At 50.1% G+C, this 21807-nt stretch overlaps 1 protein-coding gene across 5 annotated transcripts in view; it reads right to left on the bottom strand.

The window, feature by feature from the left end:
• PAX8 (paired box 8) overlaps positions 1-21807 on the bottom strand; it is a 62928-nt gene that overhangs the window by 16488 nt on the left and 24633 nt on the right. For 2 of the 5 annotated variants that reach the window (XM_025354017.1, XM_025354018.1), the window contains exons 3-9: positions 14520-14685; positions 12219-12416; positions 10444-10532; positions 9789-9911; positions 9333-9508; positions 4390-4510; positions 3740-3946 (exon numbers count right to left, since the gene is read on the bottom strand). In XM_025354017.1, the coding sequence (XP_025209802.1) occupies positions 3740-3946; positions 4390-4510; positions 9333-9508; positions 9789-9911; positions 10444-10532; positions 12219-12416; positions 14520-14685 (1080 nt within the window). The remainder of the gene's footprint in view (positions 1-3739; positions 3947-4389; positions 4511-9332; positions 9509-9788; positions 9912-10443; positions 10533-12218; positions 12417-14519; positions 14686-21807) is intronic. The other 3 variants (XM_025354020.1, XM_025354022.1, XM_025354019.1) reach the window with 2 other exon arrangements.

Genomic DNA, 21807 nt, shown 5'->3' with positions numbered 1-21807 from the left:
AAAAAAAAAAAAAAAAAAAAAAAAAAGAAAACTTACTGTGTCCTCTTCCTTGGTCTGCAGCATTACCTAGGAATAATGTGGTCTCAGCTTCCTTCTCTTTCTTGTCTTTTTTTTTTTCTTTTTTGAGATGGAGTTTTGCTCTTGTTGCCCAGGCTGGAGTGCAATGGCATGATCTTGGCTCACTGCAACCTCTGCCTCCTGGGTTCAAGCAATTCTCCTGCCTCAGCCTCCCGAGTAGCTGGGATTACAGGCATCTGCCACCACACCTGGCTAATTTTGTATTTTTATAGAGACGGGGTTTCTCCATGTTGGTCAGGCTCATCTCGAACTCCCGACCTCAGATGATCTGCCCACCTTGGCCTCCCAAAGTGCTGGGATTACAGGTGTGAGCCATCGGGCCTGGGCTCCTTTTCTTTCTTTCAAATTCACCTCTTCTTGGGAAGGTCTGCAGCCTCCTGTGCTCTTGGAACCATTCCCTTCCTAACCTTCCCCCACCCCGTCATGTCCTCCCAGCCCTCTCACCATGGCTTAGCCATGTGTTAGGTATCGAGGTCCAGTCTTGACCAGAGGCCTCAGGTGGACAGTCTGCAAGGAGCTCCAGGCCAACACTCTGAGCTCAGCATGGACACCAGCCATCCCCTCCCTTGTGCCTGAGCCGCTTTCTGACTTGCTTCCTACTCTTGGCCATTTGCCTGGACCCCAGATCCTCCAAGCCTAGCACTCCTCACTCTTTTCAGAGCCTCTGCCTCTGTGCTGAATTGTCAACCCTTGGGCTAAGGGGCCCTGTGACCAGCCAGCAACCTTCAAAGTGCTCACACCTGCACTTCAGCATCATCTGGGCCTGGGTTGGGGGCTACCAGCCTGAAGGATATGCCGATGCGGCATATTTGGCTGCCTGCTGCCTGCATGACCACCTGGTGTCTGCTGCCAGCTGTTTTATCCCATGGGTTGGGTGACCTCTCAGTCCTGCAGTTGGCCTAGAGAGTGGGCACGTCCACTAAATTAACAGCTGACAGTAGTTGGAGGCATCACCTCTGATTGACTGCATGTTGACAGGGGATGCTAACAGGATGACAGGGAGGGGACAAAGTGTGGGGGCTTTGGGAGTAGGGAGTTTGCCCTGGGCTGTTCCAATTACATTTTACACCACAGCCTGTGTCTGCACTGTGATACATCCATCCGCTTCCAGTTGCCCTAAATCCTTCCCTCTCCTTCAGCTGGTCCTGCCAAGTCTCTCCACGGCTTGTACAGCAATTGCTCCTCATCATCATGGGCACCACCACACCCTCACCCCTTGCCTACCCTGTGACCGGCCCCAGCCCTAGCCTGCCATTCTCAGAAGACACGCAGGCTTGTGTAACTCCCTGTAACTGACATGAGCCTCTTTTGCTCACCCCCTCCCCGCCCCTCTCTACCCTTCCCCTCCCTTCCTCTCCACTCTCCTCTCATTTCCCTCCCTCCCCTCATCCCATTTTCTCTGGCTGACATAATTTTACTGAGCTCACAGGTTTTTCTCCTGTAATCACTTTGGTCAAAACAAATGACCCATCTCTGCTGACTTCACCCTCTTGAATTCTTGAACTCCGAGTCAACATTTTATTCCTCGCTTTAGATCCTTAACACCATCTCTCTGCCCACACACTGGATGTCCCTCTCTTCTAAGAAAATTTCTCACATTAGGTGCAGGGATGCACAGAGAGGGGGAAAAAAAACCCCGAGTGCCAGCCAGAAAGAAAATGTAGAGCCAGTTATAAAAAAGGATCCATGGACCGGGCGCAGTGGCTCAGCACTTTGGGAGGCCAAGATGGGCAGATCATGAAGTCAGGAGATCTAGACCATCCTGGCTAACATGATGAAACCCGATCTCCACTAAAAATAAAAACAATTGGCCGGGTGTGGTGGTGCGCACCTGTAGTTCTGCTACTCGGGAGGCTGAGGCAGGAGAATCGCTTGAACCCAGGAGGCGGAGGCTGCACTGAGCTGAGATCACACCACTGCACTCCAGCCTGGGCAACAGAATGAGACCCCATCTCAAAAAAGAAGGGTCCATGGACTTGTATCACATGACCCTGTGGTAACTCTGGGCTGGCGGAGGTTTTGCTCTGTTGGTGCAGTGGTTTTCAAGTCCAAGGGCTTTCTAGGGGCAGGACCCCCCTTCTAAAAGAGCAGTTCTTCAGGGGTCTGGTGAGCATACATGGCTTCTGTAAAAGGCTTCATTTCAAGAGAGCATTGAGAAGCCCAAATTTGAAACCACTGGTCCAGATGGACTGTCTGACTCTGGGCTGCCTCTGTGACGGGTCTCCCATGCCCCACTCCCGCACTGGTCTCTGCTCTAGCATTTCAAGGTCATCAGGGTAGGAGGGTGTGGGAGGTGAGGAGGCATTTACTCTGTCACTAAATACCCACACTCCTTGGAGACAGTGCCAATATTAAAGAGATTCCTCCAACGCTGAACTGAGAGCTAGCTGGCTTCCTCCCTTGGTCCTGGGCCCCAGTTGGGCCCACATCTAAAATAGTCCTATCTCTGTAGACGCCCTTAAGGTATCTGATGACCATATGGGTCTCTGCTCCCCACTTTCACTGCACATCGGGCCCTCTCCAAGCCAAGCCAAGTACTTGACTCTTAGCCATTCCTCAGACCCTGGCTGGATGGGCGAAGGTCCTTCTGCCAGGAGACCCAGCTCCCCTTGAGGTCTGACTCACGGAGTGCAGGCCCAGGCCTCATCCAATTGCAGATGGTGCTCCCCCCAGAGACTTTGGCAGGGACCTTCTCCTCCCTGGGCCAGTTTCCTCAGCAGCACAAGAAGTTTGCTCTAGAGGCTCCCTCGGGTGCTTCCAGATTTACTTATTTTTATTTTTTTTTTCCTTTTTGAGATGGAGTCTTCCTCTGTCACCCAGGTTGGAATGCAATGACGTGACCTCAGTTCACTGCAACCTATGCCTCCTGGGTTCAAGCAATTCTCCTGCCTCACCCTCCCCAGTAGCTGGGATTACAGGTGTCTGCCACCACACCTATCTAATTTTTTGTATTTTAGTAGAGATGGGGTTTCACCATCTTGGCCAGGCTGGTCTTGAACTCTTGACCTCATGATCCACCTGCCTCGGCCTACTAAAGTGCTGGAATTACAGGCATGAGCCACTGCGCCCGGTCAGTGCTTCAGCTTTAAATATTTTGAGGCAGTTGAGGTTCCTGATGGGAGGTCCCCCACTCCTCCTCTCCCAAGTTGTTGAATCACTGAATTTATCATGTTTAACAGATGTCTGACTGTCCTCCTGGTGATGCTGTTAAGCTAGGTATGAAGATAGCTACATCATGGAAACACAACTGGGACTGACCCTTGGCCTTTTTGGAAATTTGATCCTGAAATTGGTTCCAAAAGTCAATGCCTTTTTCCCTCCAAAATGTTCATTTTTCCTTCTATTTATTTATGCATTTACCAAGACCAAGTGTTCCTATGTTACAGCACCTGGCTCCCGGCCTTAGGGTTCCTGCTTTTCCGTGGGGTCTTGGGGTGGTGTATCCCACTTTCCGGCACCCCTAGAGCATCCGCCCCTTCCGAGCATGTCTTCCCAGTCACGGAGACCCTCATGTTGGCACCTCCAAAAGTTGCCAGAGGAATTAGGGAATAGGGTGGTGGTGGACAAGATTGGGGCCAGAGATGGGGCTGGTGGTCGGCCCTGAGGACCCCCCTCCCACCCACCGCAATGCCTGCATGGCCCCGGGACTTCCCTGTCATACCTGAGAGGAGGGCCTGGCCCGTGAACTGCCCGTACACGGAGGCAGCATGGGGAAAGGCATTGAAGGGCGGGACCGAGGCACCGGCTGGGACCCCGGAGCCGACTTGCTGCAGATCCAAAAAGGCGGAGCTAGATAAAGAGGAAGGGGTGGAGCTAGAACTGGACACCTCGGGGGTTTCCTGCTTTATGGCGAAGGGTGAATGAGGATCTGCCGGAGGGAGGGAGACAACAAGGAGAGAGGGGTGTGAGATGATGGGGCGGGAACATGCACAAACCAAGCCATGAGATGTGGAGGGTGCGGGGCGCGGGGCAGGCAGGCCCAGCTGCTCTCAGAGTCTGGGCCGGGGAGCCAGGGCCCACGAGGTGTGGCAAGGAGGGGAGAGAGAAGCTCGACCTCCCTCTGTGCTTCTGCAGTGAAAATGGAGAGACTGGGAAGGAGTGTGTGCGCCCGCCTCTCCCACAGGAGGGAGAGTGGAGGCCTAGGAGCGGCCTAGGACTGGAGGCACGACCCATTTAATCCACCTTGAGGCCCAGCCAGCACAGCCCACCTCTCCTCTCCAGGCCAGGGCCCCACACACGTTCCGCCTGACAGCCAGCCAAGCTCTGCAGTCCCCCGCCCTCCACCTGCCAGGGAGGCTCCAGGCATCATACCTGCCACCACAGGGTAGGTCTGGTGAGTCGACAGGTTGCGCCCCAAGGGCGTGTTGGAAGGGGTCAGGGTGGCCTTCCCGTCGTCCAGGCTGCTGTTGAGCAAGGGCAGCGGGTAGAGGCCCTGGGGAGCAAAGAGAAGTCAGCGCACAGAGATGATCCGACAAGCCGACCTTCCTGCAGACCCTGAGCCTGTCTTAGGGCTTAGCAGCCCTAATCTCCCCAGGAGATTTCCTCATCGTCCCCTTCTTCCTTTACGTTCTCAACTCCACTCAGCACTTTTCGTTCATGCTCATTGTCCTCCTGCATCCCTGGAATTCAAGGCCAGCTGGTGGCATGGGTGCTCCGGTGTGGGATAGAGGGTCTCAGCCGGAGGACCACACCCTGGCTAGATGGCTGGTCGGCTTCCTGGTTTTACCACACTGTTGTGACCCACAGAATACAGGACGGTGCCAAGGACTGGAGCAGTCTCCAACCGGACTGTTGAGGGTCCTTCCATCTGTGATTCTTCCCCAGATAGGGAACCCAGGCACAGAGATTTACGAAACTTGTCCCACTTCCATATGGACCAAAGATAGGATTCAGACTTGAGGGATCAGAATGCCTCTGCTGTCAACCACTGTCCCAAACTGGGTGTCATAAAGACCACTTCTTACATTTGCAAAGAGCTTACATCAGAGCTTTGCCTCTTGTCCTAGTAGAGTCCCCCAGCAGCCCAGTGACATGGGTGAGTAATATTATGTCTGTTATTGATTTTATACGTGGAGCCTGGAACTCAGAGAGGTAAATGGCCTAGTTTTGTGTAATGAAACTGAGACTAAACCCAAGATTTCGGCTGTGGACCCAGGTGCTTTACCCATCACGTGGATTTCTTCTTTTCTCTCTCCACATCCAAACAAATAGAAGTGTGCAAGTTCAGCTTGAAAATGGTATTTAGAGTTTTTTTGTTGGAAACACTAGGGGTCTTCATCAATAAGACCTCATTTTAAATGCCTCGTGGCCTCCCCTTGCCAGGAGCACAGCTATGACCTTAGGTACTCCTTCTGAAAAGAACTTGTTTAACTAAAGGCAAGTGTGCCTCATCCTCACCATGGCCTCCTCCCACCGGGGAAGCAGATAGCACAGAAAAAAGAACACACCCATTCCCCACATACCCTCACACACGTCACATACCTGCTACGTGAGATATGCAAAGCTGAATTCAGGGAATGCTCAGTGGTTACATAACAGTGCCACTAAAGGCAATTGTTTTCAGTGATTTCCATCAAGCTGGGTTCTGCAAAGATCCACAGCACTTTCCGGTTGCATGCTGGGCACTTTTGGAAGCTGCAGTCAATTCTGGAGGCCACCAGGGCACCATTAGCACATAGCAGCAATTACTGACTAAATGGTGCTCTGGTTCCATGCCTTCCAAGGGGGCTCACTTAGAGGCAGGGTGGAGTTGCTTAGGGCCTTTTTTTTTTTTGAGATGGAGTTTCGCTCTTGTTGCCCAAGCTAGAGTGCAATGGCGCGATCTTGGCTCACTGCAACCTCTGCCTCCCGGGTTCAAGTGATTCCCCTGCCTCAGCCCGAGTAGCAGGGACTACAGGCGCGTGCTACCATACCAGGCTAATTTTTTATATCTTTAGTAGAGACGGGGGTTTCACCATGTTTGCCAGGCTAGTCTTAAACTCCTGACCTTGTGATCCGCCTGGCTCGACCTCCCAAAGTGCTGGGATTACAGGCGTGAGCCACCACACTTGGCCAGGGCCTAGGTTACTGAAATTGAACAAAATACGTAATTTCTAGAGAGTGTAAGAAAAGTTTAAAATGCTTTATGGATGTGTTGTTTTGACAGCAAAATATCTACTCAGAATCCTATAGCTATTTCAAAATTCAAGTAACTTAAAAATACCTATATAGTCAAAATATTTTGGTGATTTTGTATTCAATAGCTGAAACTTCCCAGTGATTATTGGGCTTTTTTTTTTTTTTTTTAGCTGGAATTGAACTTGAATTGGGGCAGAACAGCACAATGCTTCAGAACTTCAGCAAGTCTGAGCCCTGGTTCTGCAATGACTTGCCAGGTAGCTTTAGTCTGCTTGACTGCTCTGAAGCTTAATTTTCTCACCTGTATGGGAGTCATAGACTCTATGAGGCTGATGTAAGCATTACATGAAATTTCATATACTTATACATAACGTGCTTAGCACCGAATACTTGGTGACAACAGATGCCCAGTGAGAGTTATCATAGATATTATTTCAGAATCATGTGAAGAGTCAGAAGCCACCAAATTCTTGATTTCTGTCAGTAAGCTGATATTCATATTCTGTTGATGTTTTTTGATGCATTTGTAAAATAGGGAAATAAGAGCTGTATGACTTCTAGCTATGTCTGGTCATGAAATAGCAACCAGGAATAACATGATGTTTCTGTTGAACACTTCCCCCTGCCCTTTGTTGTTGTTGTTGTTGTTTTTTTCAGAGGGAGGCTTGCTGTGTCACCCAGGCTGGAGTGCAGTGGCACAATCTTGGCTCACTGCAACCTCTGCCTCCTAGGTTCAAGTGATTCTCCTGCCTCAGCCTCCTGAGTAGCTAGGATTACAGGTGTATGCCACCAGTTCTGGCTAATTTTTGTATTTTTAGTAGATATGGGATATTGCCATGTTGGCCAGGCTGGTCTCAAACTCCTGACCTCAGGTGACCCGTTCACCTCAGCCTCCCAAAGTACTGGGACTACAGGTGTGGGCCACCGTGCCTGGTCCCCCACTTGTTGATTTTACAGAAAAGATGGCTGTGTTACAACCTGTCCTAAGGTCAGGTATGAGTACTTGTGCTTCATTCTTGGCTCCCCAAGCCAGCGGGCCTTCCTATGCCCAGGTGAGAGAGCACGGAGTGTTACTTTGGCAGCACAGTCAGTTACCAGAGGTGGGAAAAGCAAAGGCCAGGCAGGACATGAGGGGCCCTTGCACTGGCTGGTTCTCCCTGCCCTTCACCACCCTCCAGGTGAATGACTGGGTGAGTAATGATTGACTGAGGAGGTAATGAATAATTTATGGGCACTGCTGGACCTCAGTCTCCTCATCTGAAAGATGAGTGGTTGGAGAAGTTCAATGGTTTCCAAATGCTTTTTTTTTTTTCAGTCTTCAAATACGTATTTACGTAGAGGCACCATATCTGAAGCAGGTGACAGTGGACCAGTCTGAATGAAATGAGGATTGGCAGGCCTGAGCTCCAAAATCTTCTGGTTGCCCGAGCCCTCCTTGTCTTGCTTGGCCTTGGATTATCTCCACACAAATGGAGAAACTGGATGAGGTGGTCACAGAGGTCTCTGCAAGCTCAAAGACTTTCTCATTCCAGGATCCCCCCTGCTCATATGCCAGCGTGACATGGGGGTGCTCTGTAGTCAAGCAGGGTCCTTTGGGGGGCTTAGGGATGGAGTCAGGAAATGGCTCTGGGACTCAGTGGGTGTCCAGAGTCTTATCAGCAGGGTTTCTTTACTTTCACTGGGTGGCTGGTGCCTGTACACTGAGTTTTGCAGGCTTGCTCTCACAGAGCGAGCTTCCTGCAGGCTCCCCACTGCAAGCCCCTTTCCTTCCTGGAGCTGTGTGCTGACTGGTAGGTGAGCACCCAGGCCCTCTCCCCATGGCTGCTGACAGCCAGCTTTCTCTGCACCCTCGTGGTTGCCACAGTCAAAGCTGATAAAATTGCTGATGCAGATTGCCTGCCCAGCTGCGAGTGCTGGCACGGGACCAGCAGCCCAGACGGTCACTGGAAGTGGTTGGGCTGATTATTGGCATCATCTCCATTGTCCTACTCAGTTCTTAAAGGCATATGGGCTTGCCTCACTCCTACAGCAAATGACGGCATGGGCAAAGAGGGGCAACAGACACCACCCTGAAGACACTCCTCATCTGGTTGACTTGGTGGGGTTAAGGGAAAAAGATGTGATGACTAGGGACTGAGAGCTCGGTGGTTCTGCCAGAGCTGCAGAGTCTTTGTTGGCCTTGGAGTGGGACCTCTCACATCTCTGTCAGCTTGTCACAGACGCCAACCCGTTATGATTCATTTCACCTGTCCTGAGTACTAGCAAGAAAAATTCCCTGTAGCTTGTGATGTATTATTCTGAATTTCTCAACTCATTCATTCGTTCATTCATTCACTATACCATTACTCTCTATTATAAGGGGGGGCACAATGGTAGGTGCTGGGAATAAAAACGACGTTTCATGTTTCATGAGGCTTCTCTGTCTTTAAGGAGTCCGCATGTCTTTGTACCTCTCTGTCTGCCACGTTATTAAGCTACACTGTGAGAAGCTACTGAGAGCGGCATGTGGGACATGCAGAAGGACAAGAGGCACGAGAGATGATTCATGTCGGAGAGGCAGGGGAGCACTCACGGAGAGGGTGATGTTTGAGCCGAGTCATGAAGGCTAATGGTATTTTTCCATGCAGAGAAGTGGGAGGAAAGGCATTCTGTGTGGAGGGCACACAGTGTGCAAGGGCAGAGAGATGTGAGCGAGGGTGGCGTGCTTGCGGCCATGAGTAATGCAAGAGCATGGGGTGTGCAGGATGAGTAGCCAAAGGCGGGGCTAGGAAGTGGTGGCTGAGGTCATTATGTGAAGGCTTTGTGCTACTGCTTCAGAGTTGTGGAACCCGACCTCGAGGTCTGGGGAAGATGCTGATGGCAAGGGATGGCATCATCAGGTTGTGCTGCCATCCCTGAAAGGCCCAGGCTCAAAGGTTTTGGGTTAAGTAAGCCAGGAGGGTTAGAAAGAGAGGAAGATGCCAGGGCATCTGGTAAGATAAAGCATGTGTCAGGCTTGGAGTTGCATGAGGCAGGTGCCCTGAGCCCATTGATGCAACTTCCAGCTGCTTTGGTGGCGGAGCGCAGGCACATTTGGAGAGCACACCTTGCTCTGGCCCCTGCCCACTCTGCTCACCTCCCAGGGCCCAGCTTCTCACCTGCTCGCCTTTGGTGTGGCTGGGGGAGGCATAGGCCTCCGGGTAGTGCTGCCGCTCAAATGGGCACTCGAGTGGCTCGAGGTGGTGCTGGCTGAAGGCGTCCGTGCGAAGGTGCTTTCGGGGTCCGCTGCTGCTGCTCTGTGAGTCGATGCTCAGCCGGCAGCTATCCTGATCACCTGGTACCCCCCAGTCAGGAAGAAAGCTTTTAGGGGACATATCTACTCATGCCCTAGGCCAAAGTAGAGGACTGACTCCAAGCCAACTCACTGTGGAGGGAGAAAAAGGGCCAGCCACCTGGGCCCAGGAGCCTTGGCCAACTGACAGACAGGACATGTGACAGTCACATGCCGAGCTCCTACAGAGTCCCATGTCATAAGTGGAAAGGCTCCTGTCCCCATCAAAGCCTGAGCAAACTGCCCTCGTGCACCCCCGCTGCCCCCCTGTCCCAGCACTCACTGTCATCCATTTTCCTCTTGTCACTGCCAGGCTGAGCGATGCCCAGGAGCCCATTGATGGAGTAGGTGGAGCCCAGGGAATCCGACTGGGGTGACTCTGGAGGAGTTACAGCTGAGCTGGGGACTGCAGCGGGGGAGAGGGAGAGAGTCAGGGGTGGGACACGCCTCAGTCCTGGGTGACTCTGGGGGAGTTACAGCTGAGCTGGAGACTGCAGTGGGGAGAGGGAGAGAGTCAGGGGTGGGAGTGACACCACTCACAGGCCTGGGGTGACTCCAGGGTGACTGCGGGGGGTACGGGGAGAGGGTCAGGGTGCAGGAGTGACACCCCTCACAGCCCCTGCTGACTCTGTGGAGGAGGCAGCAAGCCGAGCCATGGACTGAGCCCCGAAGGGGCTCAGGTCCTTCCTCCAGGGGGCCTGCTGGTGGGAGGGATTCTTGGAGTCAGAGCTGTCTCAAATGTTTGCACCTCTCCATAGTTCAGTGAATCTGCCCTGGGAACAGGCCAGACTTTGTCGTAGTGGCACAGCTCAGTCCACACATGGGTTTGTGAATAGTACTGTGCACAGCTGTGTCTGTGTGGGTGTGTCTGTGTGTGCCTCTGTGTATATGTGGGTACACTGAAGGATGTGTGTGCATCCAGGTCTCTCAGCACTCACTCAGCGTGTGTCCGGGGCTCAGGGACTTGGTGGCCACGCAGCTGTCCATAGGGAGGTTGAATGGTTGCTGTACTTTGGTCCGGATGATTCTGTGATGAAGAGAAGAAAGGCCATGAGAGAGAAGAGGAGGAAAGAGAACTCATGGCTGCCCCAGACCCAGTTGCCTTTTTGATACCCCTTTGGGTATCTCAAAGGCACTTGAAACTCAACTGTTCACAGTAAAGTCCGTGACCCTACTCTGCACGCCTAGTCCTCCCCAGTTGTCCGTATCATGATTGGTACCATCAGTCGCTCAAGGCCAAAACAGAGATGGGGCTTAACATCTGCTTCCCTCTCTTTCCTATCAAACCCATCATTGAGTTCTGTGTTTTGACCTTGTGAACCTCGCCAATGTTGACCCCTCTCTTCTTCTCTCCATCAGCACCTTAGTGCATGTCACCACCACTGTTCCACAGTCACTCACTGGCCCACGCCCATCCCCTCTTGATCCTTTCTAAGTGATTCTCCCTACTGCTGCCACAGTGGACTTTCTGAAATGCAAGTTGACCACCTGCTTAAAATCTGCCAACAGTTTCCCATTGCTTTATGACCAAACGCAAGAAGGTATAACACAGCTCCCAGCCTCTGAAAGGCCACCTCTGCTGACATCTTCAACTTCAGCCTATCTTATGCTCCCCTGCTCTCTATCTACTGGTTTTCTTTTCTTTCTGTTGTCTTTTTCTTCTTCTTCTTTTTTTTTTTTTTTTTTTTTTTTTTTGAGATGGAGTCTCACTGTTGTCACCCAGGCTGGAGTGCAGTGGCGTGATCTCAGCTCACTGCAACCTCTGCCTCCCAGGTTCAAGCGATTATCCTGTCTCAGCCTCCCAAGTAGCTGGGATTACAGGCACCCACCACCACACCCAGTTAATTTTTGCATTTTTAGAAGAGATGGAGTTTCACCATGTTGGCCAGATTGGTCTCAAAACACCTGACCTCAGGTGATCCACCTGCCTTGGCCTCCTAAAGTGCTGGGATTACAGACATGAGCCACTGCACCTGGCCTATCTACTGGTTTTCTTTTGATCCTATTAGCCACAGGGCCTTTGCATAGCTGTTTAAACTCTTTTCACCTAGTTCTCTTATTTTTTCTTACTCAGGGGAAGACTCATGACCTTCATAAACCAAATAATCCTATGTTAGCTTGCATATCCTCATGTTCCTTTTCTTAGCAGGACTTATAGCTGTATTTTTACAATATTTTTTGTAGGTAGTTGATTAATATCTGTGTTCTCATTAAACCGTAAGCTCCGCAAAGATGGGTTTTGTGTGTCCCCAGGACCTCGCACAAGATGAATGAGTGAATTATGTGCGAATGAATTAATGAACAAGCGAGTAAGTAAATGATTGATTGAGGCAGTGAGTGAATCACTGAGGGACTAAAAAAATGAGTGAATGCTTGAATGTGGGCCGGGTTAGGGGTCTGGTGGCTTAGAAAAGGATCAACTCATGAATATTCTTTTATTGAATGAAAGAGGATGTGGTGTTTGAGGAAGGAAACTGTAGATAGCACACTATGGCTTGGGGCCAGGGGGAGGGTGCCCCACAGCATGGGGCAAGGCAGGAGGCAGGGAGGTATGGTATCTGCCTGGAGCCAGGTGTGCTCCCTGCCTGATTCTTCAGCATCAGGCCCCTTCCCGGCCTCTGCTCCACCCAAGCCAGTTCCTTCTTGTTTCTTTCCTGATTTCCCCAAAGCCCAGGGGCCCCAGCCTGATGCCAGAGGCTGCTTTCTCTCTTACCTATTAATGGAACTGACACTGGGCACAGTGTCATTGTCACAGACGCCCTCAGCCAGGAGCCGGTCTCGGATCTCCCAGGCAAACATGGTAGGGTTCTGGCGTTTGTAGTCCCCAATCTTCTCCACCACCTTGGGGGTGGCCACCTTGGGCTTGGAGCCCCCTATCACTCCAGGACGGATGCTGCCAGTCTCGTAGTACCTACTCCAATAGAGAACCCCAAAGAATTACCCAATAAGCAGGTGGGGTCTTTAGACAGTGACTTAGCCAGAGCCTCCCTCCTCTCTAAGGCCTCTGGGGAGGGGTATGAGAGTGAAACGTGCCCCCAAGGCTGTCCTCAAATGCTTAATATGCATGGAACTATCTGTTTCCCTCGCATGGGTAGGTTCATGCTACTGCCAACCCAGCACCCTCCGCTAAAGGCCTCACCTTGGCTTCTCTCTCTCTCTTCCCTCTGACCAGTCTCTTGTGTCCTAGCACCTGCAACAGCCATCATATGGGACACAAAAGATTTCCCTTATAAGAAAGGAAATCTTGGTGTGCCTGATGTGTGAATGACAGGGGCACAGCAGTTTGCTCTATCCAGCTTCTCTTGGCTAAAGCACGACTTTTTTTTTTTTTTTTTTTTTTGAGACAGGCTCTCACTCTGTCACCCAGGCTGGAGTGCATGGGACAATCTTGGCTCACTTCAAACTCTGCCTCCTGGGTTGAAGCGATTCTCCTGCCTTAGCTTCCCGAGTAGCTGGGATTACAAGCGCCTGCCACCACACCCGGCTAATTTTTGTATTTTTAGTAGAGACGGGTTTCACTGGGTTGGCCTGGCTGGTCTTAAACTCCTGATCTCAAGTGAAACGCCCGCCTTTGGCCTCCCAAAGAGCTGGGATTACAGGCATCAGCCACCAGCCAATGACTGTTTTCTTCGGCCACTTAGAAAGCTAGCTGAGGTCACTGGACCCTCTGCTCTATCTTGCTGGTTCACCTTTGCTCCCTGCCCTGTCCAAGCTTGAGGCATATCCCTCACCCCCCGGTCGCTAGTTTTCTATCAGGTTTTAGCAGGTTCAAGTTGAAGCTTCTCCTCATGGACTCTGGAATCCTGACCTTGCTTGGATCCCCAGCCAGGTCCAGCTTGTTAAGCTGAGCCTCCTCTTCTGGGGCCTCCACCCTTCCCCTCCCTTTATCCTCCAAGTAGTTGCTTTGGCAGATCAACGGCCTATGTCAGCATATCCTCCTCTTCTTGTTGTAGAAACTGTCTGCTCTCATCTGCATGAAAAAGAACCTGGCTCTTTAAAACTCCATTCATCTGTTGCTTCCATCCGGGACTCATCTCCTCTGGGACACCACAGCCCATCACAGGAATCCCCTCTCCCAAGCCCAGCAAAGCATCACACCTTTCCCTAACTACTTCAGGAAGGGAGCCAGGCTTTTCACGGTTCAAAGAACAGTCCAGGTCCCTTTGCCTTGTCCAGGCCTCCTCCTAAATCCACCTAAGGGTCAGAGCAGGGGGACAGGCACGTGCACACAGAGCTGACTGGAAGCTCTGGCACAGAGGCGTTTTTAATGGAAGTGGCTTTGCAGACTGGAATCTGTGACTGTGTCAGCTCAGAAGCAGGCCTTTGCTGCTCCTGGTCTCTCTTGAACCTTTGGTTCAGTGGTTCTCAACCCTGGCTGCAGAGAATTAGAGTCTCTGGCTGGGGGCGGATGGGTTGGGGAGTTATAAACCAAAATTTGGGCCTATTTCCTTTAAGTTCTGATTTAATTGGTCTGGGCTAGGGCATAAACAGTATTGCTGTTTTTAGAATCAGCCTTCCTCAGGTGACGCTCATGTGCTGCCAGGGCTACGAAGCGCTGATCTGGGGTCTTGGGGAATTATGGTTTGAGAAGCATAAACTCAGAGGTCCCTCTTTTAGGGGTTAGACCTTGGGAGCTCATCTGACTGTGTGTCCCCTCCCTAGTGGCCCAATTTCCCTAGGTCTTGGTAGGAGGAGGACCTTTGGGGAAGATTCTCCTGCCTTAGAAGAAGAGAAGCCTACAGCAAATGAGACATAGAGCAAAAGAGAAGAAGGGAGAGGGAGAAAGTAAAAGGATAAATGGACAAAGAAAGAAGGAAGGGCAGAAAACAGTAGAAACATGGTGGCGGGGTGGAGGCCCAGAAGGACCACCATAACTGTTCAGGTCTCAGGACCAAAGCTGGACATTGGGAGCAAATCCCTATTCCCCGGGAGGGGAATTCTCCAGCTGCCCTGACGTCAGCTGGAGAGGTCAAGCCCTGCAGGGAAGGCAGCCCGCGGTGAATTTCGTGCTTACCTGCCGAGGATCTTGCTGACACAACCATGGCTGACGCGGAGCTGGCGAGAGATGTCACAAGGCCTCACACCCTGGTGGGCCAGGTCTACAATGCGCTGGCGGACCACTTCCGGCAGGGGTCTGCCGTTCACAAAGGCCCCTCCCAGCTGGTTCAGCCCTCCATGGCCTAAGGAGACAATATTCCCAGGGACAGTTGTCAGGGCCAGGCAGGAGTTTGGGTGGGGATTAGCTATGAGTGCAGGTGCGGGTGTGTGTGTGTGTGTTTGACTGTGACCACGAAATCCCACGGCCAGGCCCTGTGGGCCCCTCTGCAGTTCTTTCTCCCAGGATGCTGGCACAAATGGTATGTGATGCTCATCCCCCACGATGGGATGGTGTCACAGGAGCACCTTGGGCTTGGAGACTCTCCGGGCAGACTCAGCCCTTCACTCCAAATCACAATCCCCTATTTTCCTCCCTCTGAAAAGTGTGTAAGGAGTTGAGGATGTGGGGTCTTCCCATGCCAATACTGAGCCGTTTGACCTTCAGAAAAACCCCTTCTCTTCTCAGAGTCTCTTTTCCTTTTGTAAAATGAGGGCACAGGTGATTTTCACCTTTCTCCTTCTCCTCATGGAACCAGATTTTAAAATACTACCCCATTGAGAAAAACAAATACAAAAGAATAAAAGTAGAACCTCTCTGGTAGAGCTTGGGCAGAGAAGGCCTGAGCCCTATCTGTGGACTTCTGGCCTAAATGACCCCCAAGATTCCTTCTTTCTCTAACAGGCCAGAGCACCAGGGACCTGCTGCAGGGTCCTCACAGGCATAGATAGCACTGGGTTCCAGGATGGACACGGGGGCTACAGGCCACTGTGGAAATCTGTCCATGTCATGGATGGATATGTGTACGCGTTCCCTTAGCTGCTTTCCTGACTTGGCCTCTGCTCTCTGGCCCCAGCCTATGTTTCATTCTGAGCCCATCTATCCAGTCAAATCCATATGAATTGAGTGCCAACTATGTGCCAGGCACTATACAGGTCCCTGACGATACCAAGGTGAATAAGGCAGACATGATCCCTATTCTTCCCTCATGGGGTTTATTACAGTGAGGTCCCAGACCAGCAAACAACCAGTTAACATATTTTGTGACCACTTTTGGGACTGGTGACATGCAGAGAGTTATGGGAACCACTGGAGGGGAACTTGACTTGGCTCAAGGAAACACAGAAGGGTTCCTGAGGAGGTCTAAGCTGAGACTGAAGATAAACAGGTACTAGCCAAGTGAGGGAGAGAGGGGAGAAAACTGTTCCAGGCAGTGGGAACAGAATGTGCAAAGACTCAGAGGCAAGAGGATACTTGTCTGTTAGATTTTCCAACATATTCAACTCTATAGTCCCTAGAACCATTTTGGGCTAATTTCAGGGCCGAGATTTCTGTTTTTCTCATGAGGAGATTGGGGCTCAGAGAGTTTTAGTGATCTGATTTATATGTGTTGTTTAACTCAGCTTATATGAGGAGGAGCTGGGATCCAACCAGAATTTAAGGCTCAGATCAGGGCTGCTCCTTGAGGGGAGCCCTGTTCTGGGGCTAGAGCTACACCTGGACGCTTGTCATTGGCATTGCTATTTTGTGCTGAACATGCCATGGTCTTTTCACAACGGGCAGGATTTGGTGATATGACTGGGAGGGTAGAGCCCTGGGGTGTAGGAGTCAGGGAGCGGACAGGTGAGAAGGAAGAGCCAACCCCAGGCTTCTGTGTGAACCAGTTAAAGACTATTTATGGCCGAGGGTGGGAAGTGCCTTTGCTGGGCACACAGTGCCCATTATCACCCACTGGCTTAGCACATTCAGAACTGCCTTGCAATGTCTCCTCAGGGGCCCAAGCTGTCTTCAGCAGAACACTGACTTTCCCTCTAATAAAGGGGGTGGGAGCTGGGCATGGTGGCTGACGTCTGTAATCCCAGCACTTTGGGAGGCTGAGGCGGGTGGATCACCTGAGGTCGGGGGTTCGAGACCAGCTTAACCAACATGGTGAAATCCCGTCTACTGAAAATACAAATAATAATAATAATAATAATAATAATAATAATAATAAAAGCTAGCTGGGCATGGTGATACATGCTTGTAATCCCAGCTACTCGGAGGCTGAGGCAGTAGAATCACTTGAACCCCAAGGTGGAGGTTGCGGTGAGCCGAGATCGCATCATTTCACTCCAGCTTGGGCAACAAGAGCGAAACTCCGTCTCAAAAAAAAGGAGGGTGGGAGTGCTCTAAGCCTCTACCCTGGGCAGTAAATCAGGAGGAAAAGCCCTCTGGCCAAACACCCAGCAAGAAGGATGCAATGATCCATCTTCCTGGTGGAGACAACGGGTGAGCCTAGGTACAGCTTCCACCTGTGCCCATCCAGGCAAGCCTTCCTAGTGACTGCTTCTCCACTGGGGCTGGAAGAGTGCTTGGAGGGCCTTTAGGAGAGCCCAGATGGTGGGCAGAGGGGCCTTTGCCCAGTCCTAAGCCCATTCCTCTGGTCTTCACTGGCCAGAGTGCCATTTATGAATTGCTGCAGCCGTTTGCCCTCACTGCATCATTGTTGCCTTCCGGTTCTTTTGGGTCCAGGCACTGAACACAAGGGGGCGCCAGACAGCCACCCAAACACAGACAAGAGTCCAGCTTTGTCCTTATTTTCCAGAACTTTCCCTGCTGTATCCACTTAAACTTAGGTGTTTGTGCTGGGACCTCTACATCTGGAAGCGAGGTTTCTTAGAGGTGAGGGTTCTTCACCTCTACAAATGTGAAGCAGGTTTAAACAAATTCCATTTTGGGGTGGCATGAATTGGGTATTGTGCCTTAAAAAAATGACGCTGTAAGCTGTGTGGGCCATTGCCCTTAATTATTATGAAGGACTGACTCACATCCTTAGAAACCCAAACCCTGAGAGGTTATTTACCGTTATCAGCAAGCATTGTAGTGCTGGGAAAGATGCATTCACATTTCTGGCCCCTAAACTGAATTCTCTGGTGCTTGTTTTATTTGACTGCCTTCTGAATGACTTTGTGTTACTGTAGAAAGAGTCTTGGGCCTGATCCCTTCCTTGACACTGCCTGTTTTAGTCTTATCATTCGAGAAAGTGGGTTTTATTTTTTCAACCTTAGTGTTTTTATCTATCGAATGGAGCTTAACAAAACTTATGCCTGCTGCTGACTTAAACTCCTATAAGAAGATAGGGGGGCTGGGCATGGTGACTCATGCCTGTAATCTCAGCACTTTGGGAGGCTGAGGTGGGCAGATCACGAGGTCAGGAGATCGAGACCATCCTGGCTAACACAGTGAAACCCTGTCTCTACTAAAAATACAAAAAATGAGCTGGGTGTGGTGGCGGGCACCTGTAGTCCCAGCTACTCCAGAGGCTGAGGCAGGAAAATGGGGTGAACCCACAAGGCGGAGCTTGCAGTGAGCCGAGATCGTGCCACTGCACTCCAGCCTGGGTGACAGAGCAAGACTCCATCTCCAAAAAAAAAAAAAAAAAAGAAGAAGAAGAAGATAGGGGGATCAGGATGGAGAAGTATTTATTTAGATAAACAAATCTTGCTATAAATGTAATGTTTTTCTAATTTGTAATATTCCCATGGTTGAATGTTATGACCCAAGCTTGGGACTAGGTATAGGAAGTGTTTTCTCAAACTTCAGTGTGCATCAGAATCACTTGGCAGTGAGGCTTATTAAAATACAGACTACTGAGCACAATGCCCTAAGTTTCTGAATCAGTAGGTCTGGGATTGAACTAAGAATTTATGTTTCTAAGAAGTTTCCACATGGTGTTAATGCTGCTAGGCCAGGGACACACTTTGAAAACCACTGGTTTAGTCCAGGTGATGGCTGGTAAATTAAACATAAGAGAATAACTCTTCATACTCCTCCGACATTCTTCTAAGAATAATAATGATAGTTTGTATATTATGGTTTTCATTTCTTTTCAACTCAAGACATTGACCAAGTGCCTATCATGACTCAGGTACAAAGCACTGGGAATACAACCTTGAACAAGACAAGAATCCTGGCCTTCAAGGAACTTCGAACCTTTTGGGGGATATGATAAGATACATTAGGAATCACCATGTTAATGGTGACCTTTCTTGAAGGATATGAGTCCAGGTGCTCGCGGAGCCCATAAGTGGTTAGAGGGAAGCTGCAAGGAAGCGTATCTAGGAGGTAACTAGGCAAAGAATTTTCCTCAGGGGGAAGAAAATCCATGCGTAAAGTCTTGGTGCCTTCAAGAAATTGAAAGACATTTAGTGTGGCTGTAGGACAGGCAGGAAAGAATCTGGAAAGAGCCTGCTGGCTGCAGATGGAGATGGTCCCTATGGTTTGAGGTTTTGAGCTGAGTCCCTGTAATGGAAAGGCTTTCGTCTTTCCTGTGTCCGGTGTGGGGGAGTGGACTCTTCTGGGTGAGTCACCACCAAATGCCCAGAGGTGGGTGCAGTCTTCCTTCCTGCACTGGGGTGGGGGGACGATTGGTGCCCACTGTGCTGACCACCTTTTCATGCTGCTGCAGATGGGGTGGGCTTTGAGGCCGGAAGCCAAAAATGAGTAGGAGCCTCCTGGTTGGGCGGGAAGTGGGGTGGGGGGGGGAAGGTGTGACCCAGGAAGAGGTTTGAAGCCTCATAAGCGGACTCTTTGTATGTCTGAAAGATTGTGAGTGGGGAGGTGGGGTGGGTATGGGGGAGGAAGACAAGACCGCCTGGCCGGATGCAAGCAGGTTCCTGAGTGGAAGGTACTCAGACAGGAAATGCAAGCTTTCCTGTGGTCAGAGAGGACTTATCTTACAGTAAAGGGATTGGAGCTCAGCAAAGTTCTAGGTGAAGCTTGCTGTCCAGAAACGTATCCTTTTGAAAAGTGACCATTCAGGGAGGTCTTAGGACTTTGTTGGTAGTTTCTTCATCCTTTATAGAGCTCCGAGTAGTTGGGATGGCAGAAAGAAAAGAGACAGTCATTGACCAAAACTCTTGTTACATGCACCAATATCCAAACCCTTAAGATGTGGAAATCCTTTCCCCATGTCCCTATAGTCCTTTGCACAAATTCCTATGATAGCACTGACCGCGTTGAACAGCAACTTTCTCTATTTGGGTTTCTTTATGAGTTACTCAAAGGCAGAGGGCCTGTCTTTGTCTACTGTAATTAGTGTTTTCATATATACAAGTGGTAGAAAAATGGTTTACATTGGTTATGGTTGTTGCATGGATTCCCACGATTCTGCATGATGGGACCCCCAAATCCCATGCTTCAGTACTTTCCCCTTTATCCTTTTGCTTTATCTGTTGCCACTCTGCCCAGTTCTAAAGTGGCAATGGCTCAATGTGTTGTTCTGCAAAAGTGTCCATTGAACTACCTGGGGCTTTTTGACACATAGAGTGTCAAGGTGGTGGTTGAGCCTTGGCAGGGCTATAGTGAGAGGTGCAGTGGCCTTTTTGGGTGCCCTTCAAATCATGCCAGGCCTATTCCCCTTCTACAAAGGAAAGGCCTTGTCCATATGAATCAGTCTCTGGCGTTCTCAGCTTGGTGTTTTTCCCTTCCCCCGCTGCTCATTTGCAGGTCTGTGATCTCCGTGTGCCACCTCCTAGCTAATCCTCTTGACTTGGTGTCTTTCTGGAGTAAAGGCCAGCAGGGCCTGTGCCTCCAACTGCTCCTGAAGAAAGTATCCCAGGACCATAAAATCCCAGTGTCCAAAGTCTGCACACCAGATCACGCCAGCATACATGAGGTTATGGGTTACCTGGACACATGAGACCCTTGGACTGGGTAAAAGGGGCTGGCATGCTGGAAAGCAGCATCCTGCATCTGCTGTTACCCCCAGCTTGCTGCATAACCCTTGGTTATCTCTGTGCCTTACAGTTGTCTTCCTAAGGGAAACTGGAACAGAAAGACAGCAGCTAGGCAAAGCTGTGGCTTGTGTTTCTCATTGATCTCTTGCCCTTCTACCTGTTCTGGAATCCTACTCCATCAATTATCCTTCCATTTTAAAACATTACTTACCTCTTCTTTTCTACCAGGTCCTTCCCCTAAACCTACAAATGGAATTAAAATAATCTATGTTGCCTCTCCAGCCCCTGACCTCAAAATAAATTAAACAAAAAAATTCTTCCCTTGACCATGATACTCTTCTTTCCTATTGTTTTCAACTAAATTTCTCAAAAAGCAGCCATACTTGCAGCCCATTCCTCCCTTCACGTTCCGTGCTCAACCTGCTTTGTGCCTCCTGCTTAGCACATGCTTGGTGCTGAGTGGCCATGGATGGACAGTGAGTGGTTGGAGGGTGCCATGTGTTCCCTCTTGAACAGATTTTAGTGACAATCCCATCTCCTGATTCCTTATACCTTCAGTCTAGGCTTTCTGTTTGCTTTAATGAGGTTCTCTTCCCTCATTTGCTCCATGACGTATGTTTTCTCCCTTCAGGCTTCTCTCTGTTCTCAGTGTTTCTCTCCCCCTTCATGGCCATCCTTGGTGATCCCACACACTCTCATTGTCGTACCTACTACCCATCTCCTGATGGCATCATGGGCATCCCAGGTAACCCCAGTCAGGTCTTTCCCCCAACTTTTGTTTTCAATTTCTATTGGAGATTTCCTCTTAGGTGATAAGGGGGCTCCTCCTCTAGTGTTGTCTTGGTTGGTAACAATACCAGCTGTCATGCAAGCTCAGGGCCTGCCCCTTCCACTCAGCCTCCTGCCACCTGCCACCACACTCTCTGTGCTGCACGGTCATCAGTCTTCTGCATGACCTTGGAAGTAACTGTGTCCCCAGCCTTGGGGCACTTGCACATGCTGTTCCCTCCTCCTGGAGCTCTTGTCTCCCCGTCTTAGCTAGTTAACTTCTGCTCATCCTTTATATTTCAACACTGAGTCACTTCCTCGGTGGCTTTGCTTTATCCTACAGAGTAGGTGCAGGCTTCTGTTTGGGTATTCTCATAACATGTTCTACCTTTCTTGAATGGCAGTCATAGAAATGTAGCATCAAATATAACTGATGTTTGGAATCTGGTTGAAAATGAGAGGAAGAAAATGTCTCATAGTCAAGGGAGGAATTTTGGGGAGAATGGGGAGGTATCATAGATAAATTTAATTGCATCTTTAGGTCCAAATTTTTATTTTACATTTTTTGCATAACCATAACTGTATATGTATGAATCATAACTGTCTTCTCTCACCAGATTGAAAGCTCCATGAAGGCAAGGCTTCTTTCATTTTGATCATTATTAAATTATATTAGGTATTCAATAAACTTATGTCACATGAATCAACTAATCACCTTTATC

Source organism: Theropithecus gelada, chromosome 13, assembly GCF_003255815.1.
Source record: "Theropithecus gelada isolate Dixy chromosome 13, Tgel_1.0, whole genome shotgun sequence".
NCBI classification, from domain to species: Eukaryota; Metazoa; Chordata; class Mammalia; order Primates; family Cercopithecidae; genus Theropithecus; species Theropithecus gelada.
The sequence above is the reverse complement of the archived record's forward strand: the minus strand, read 5'-3'. Positions and strand labels throughout refer to the sequence as shown.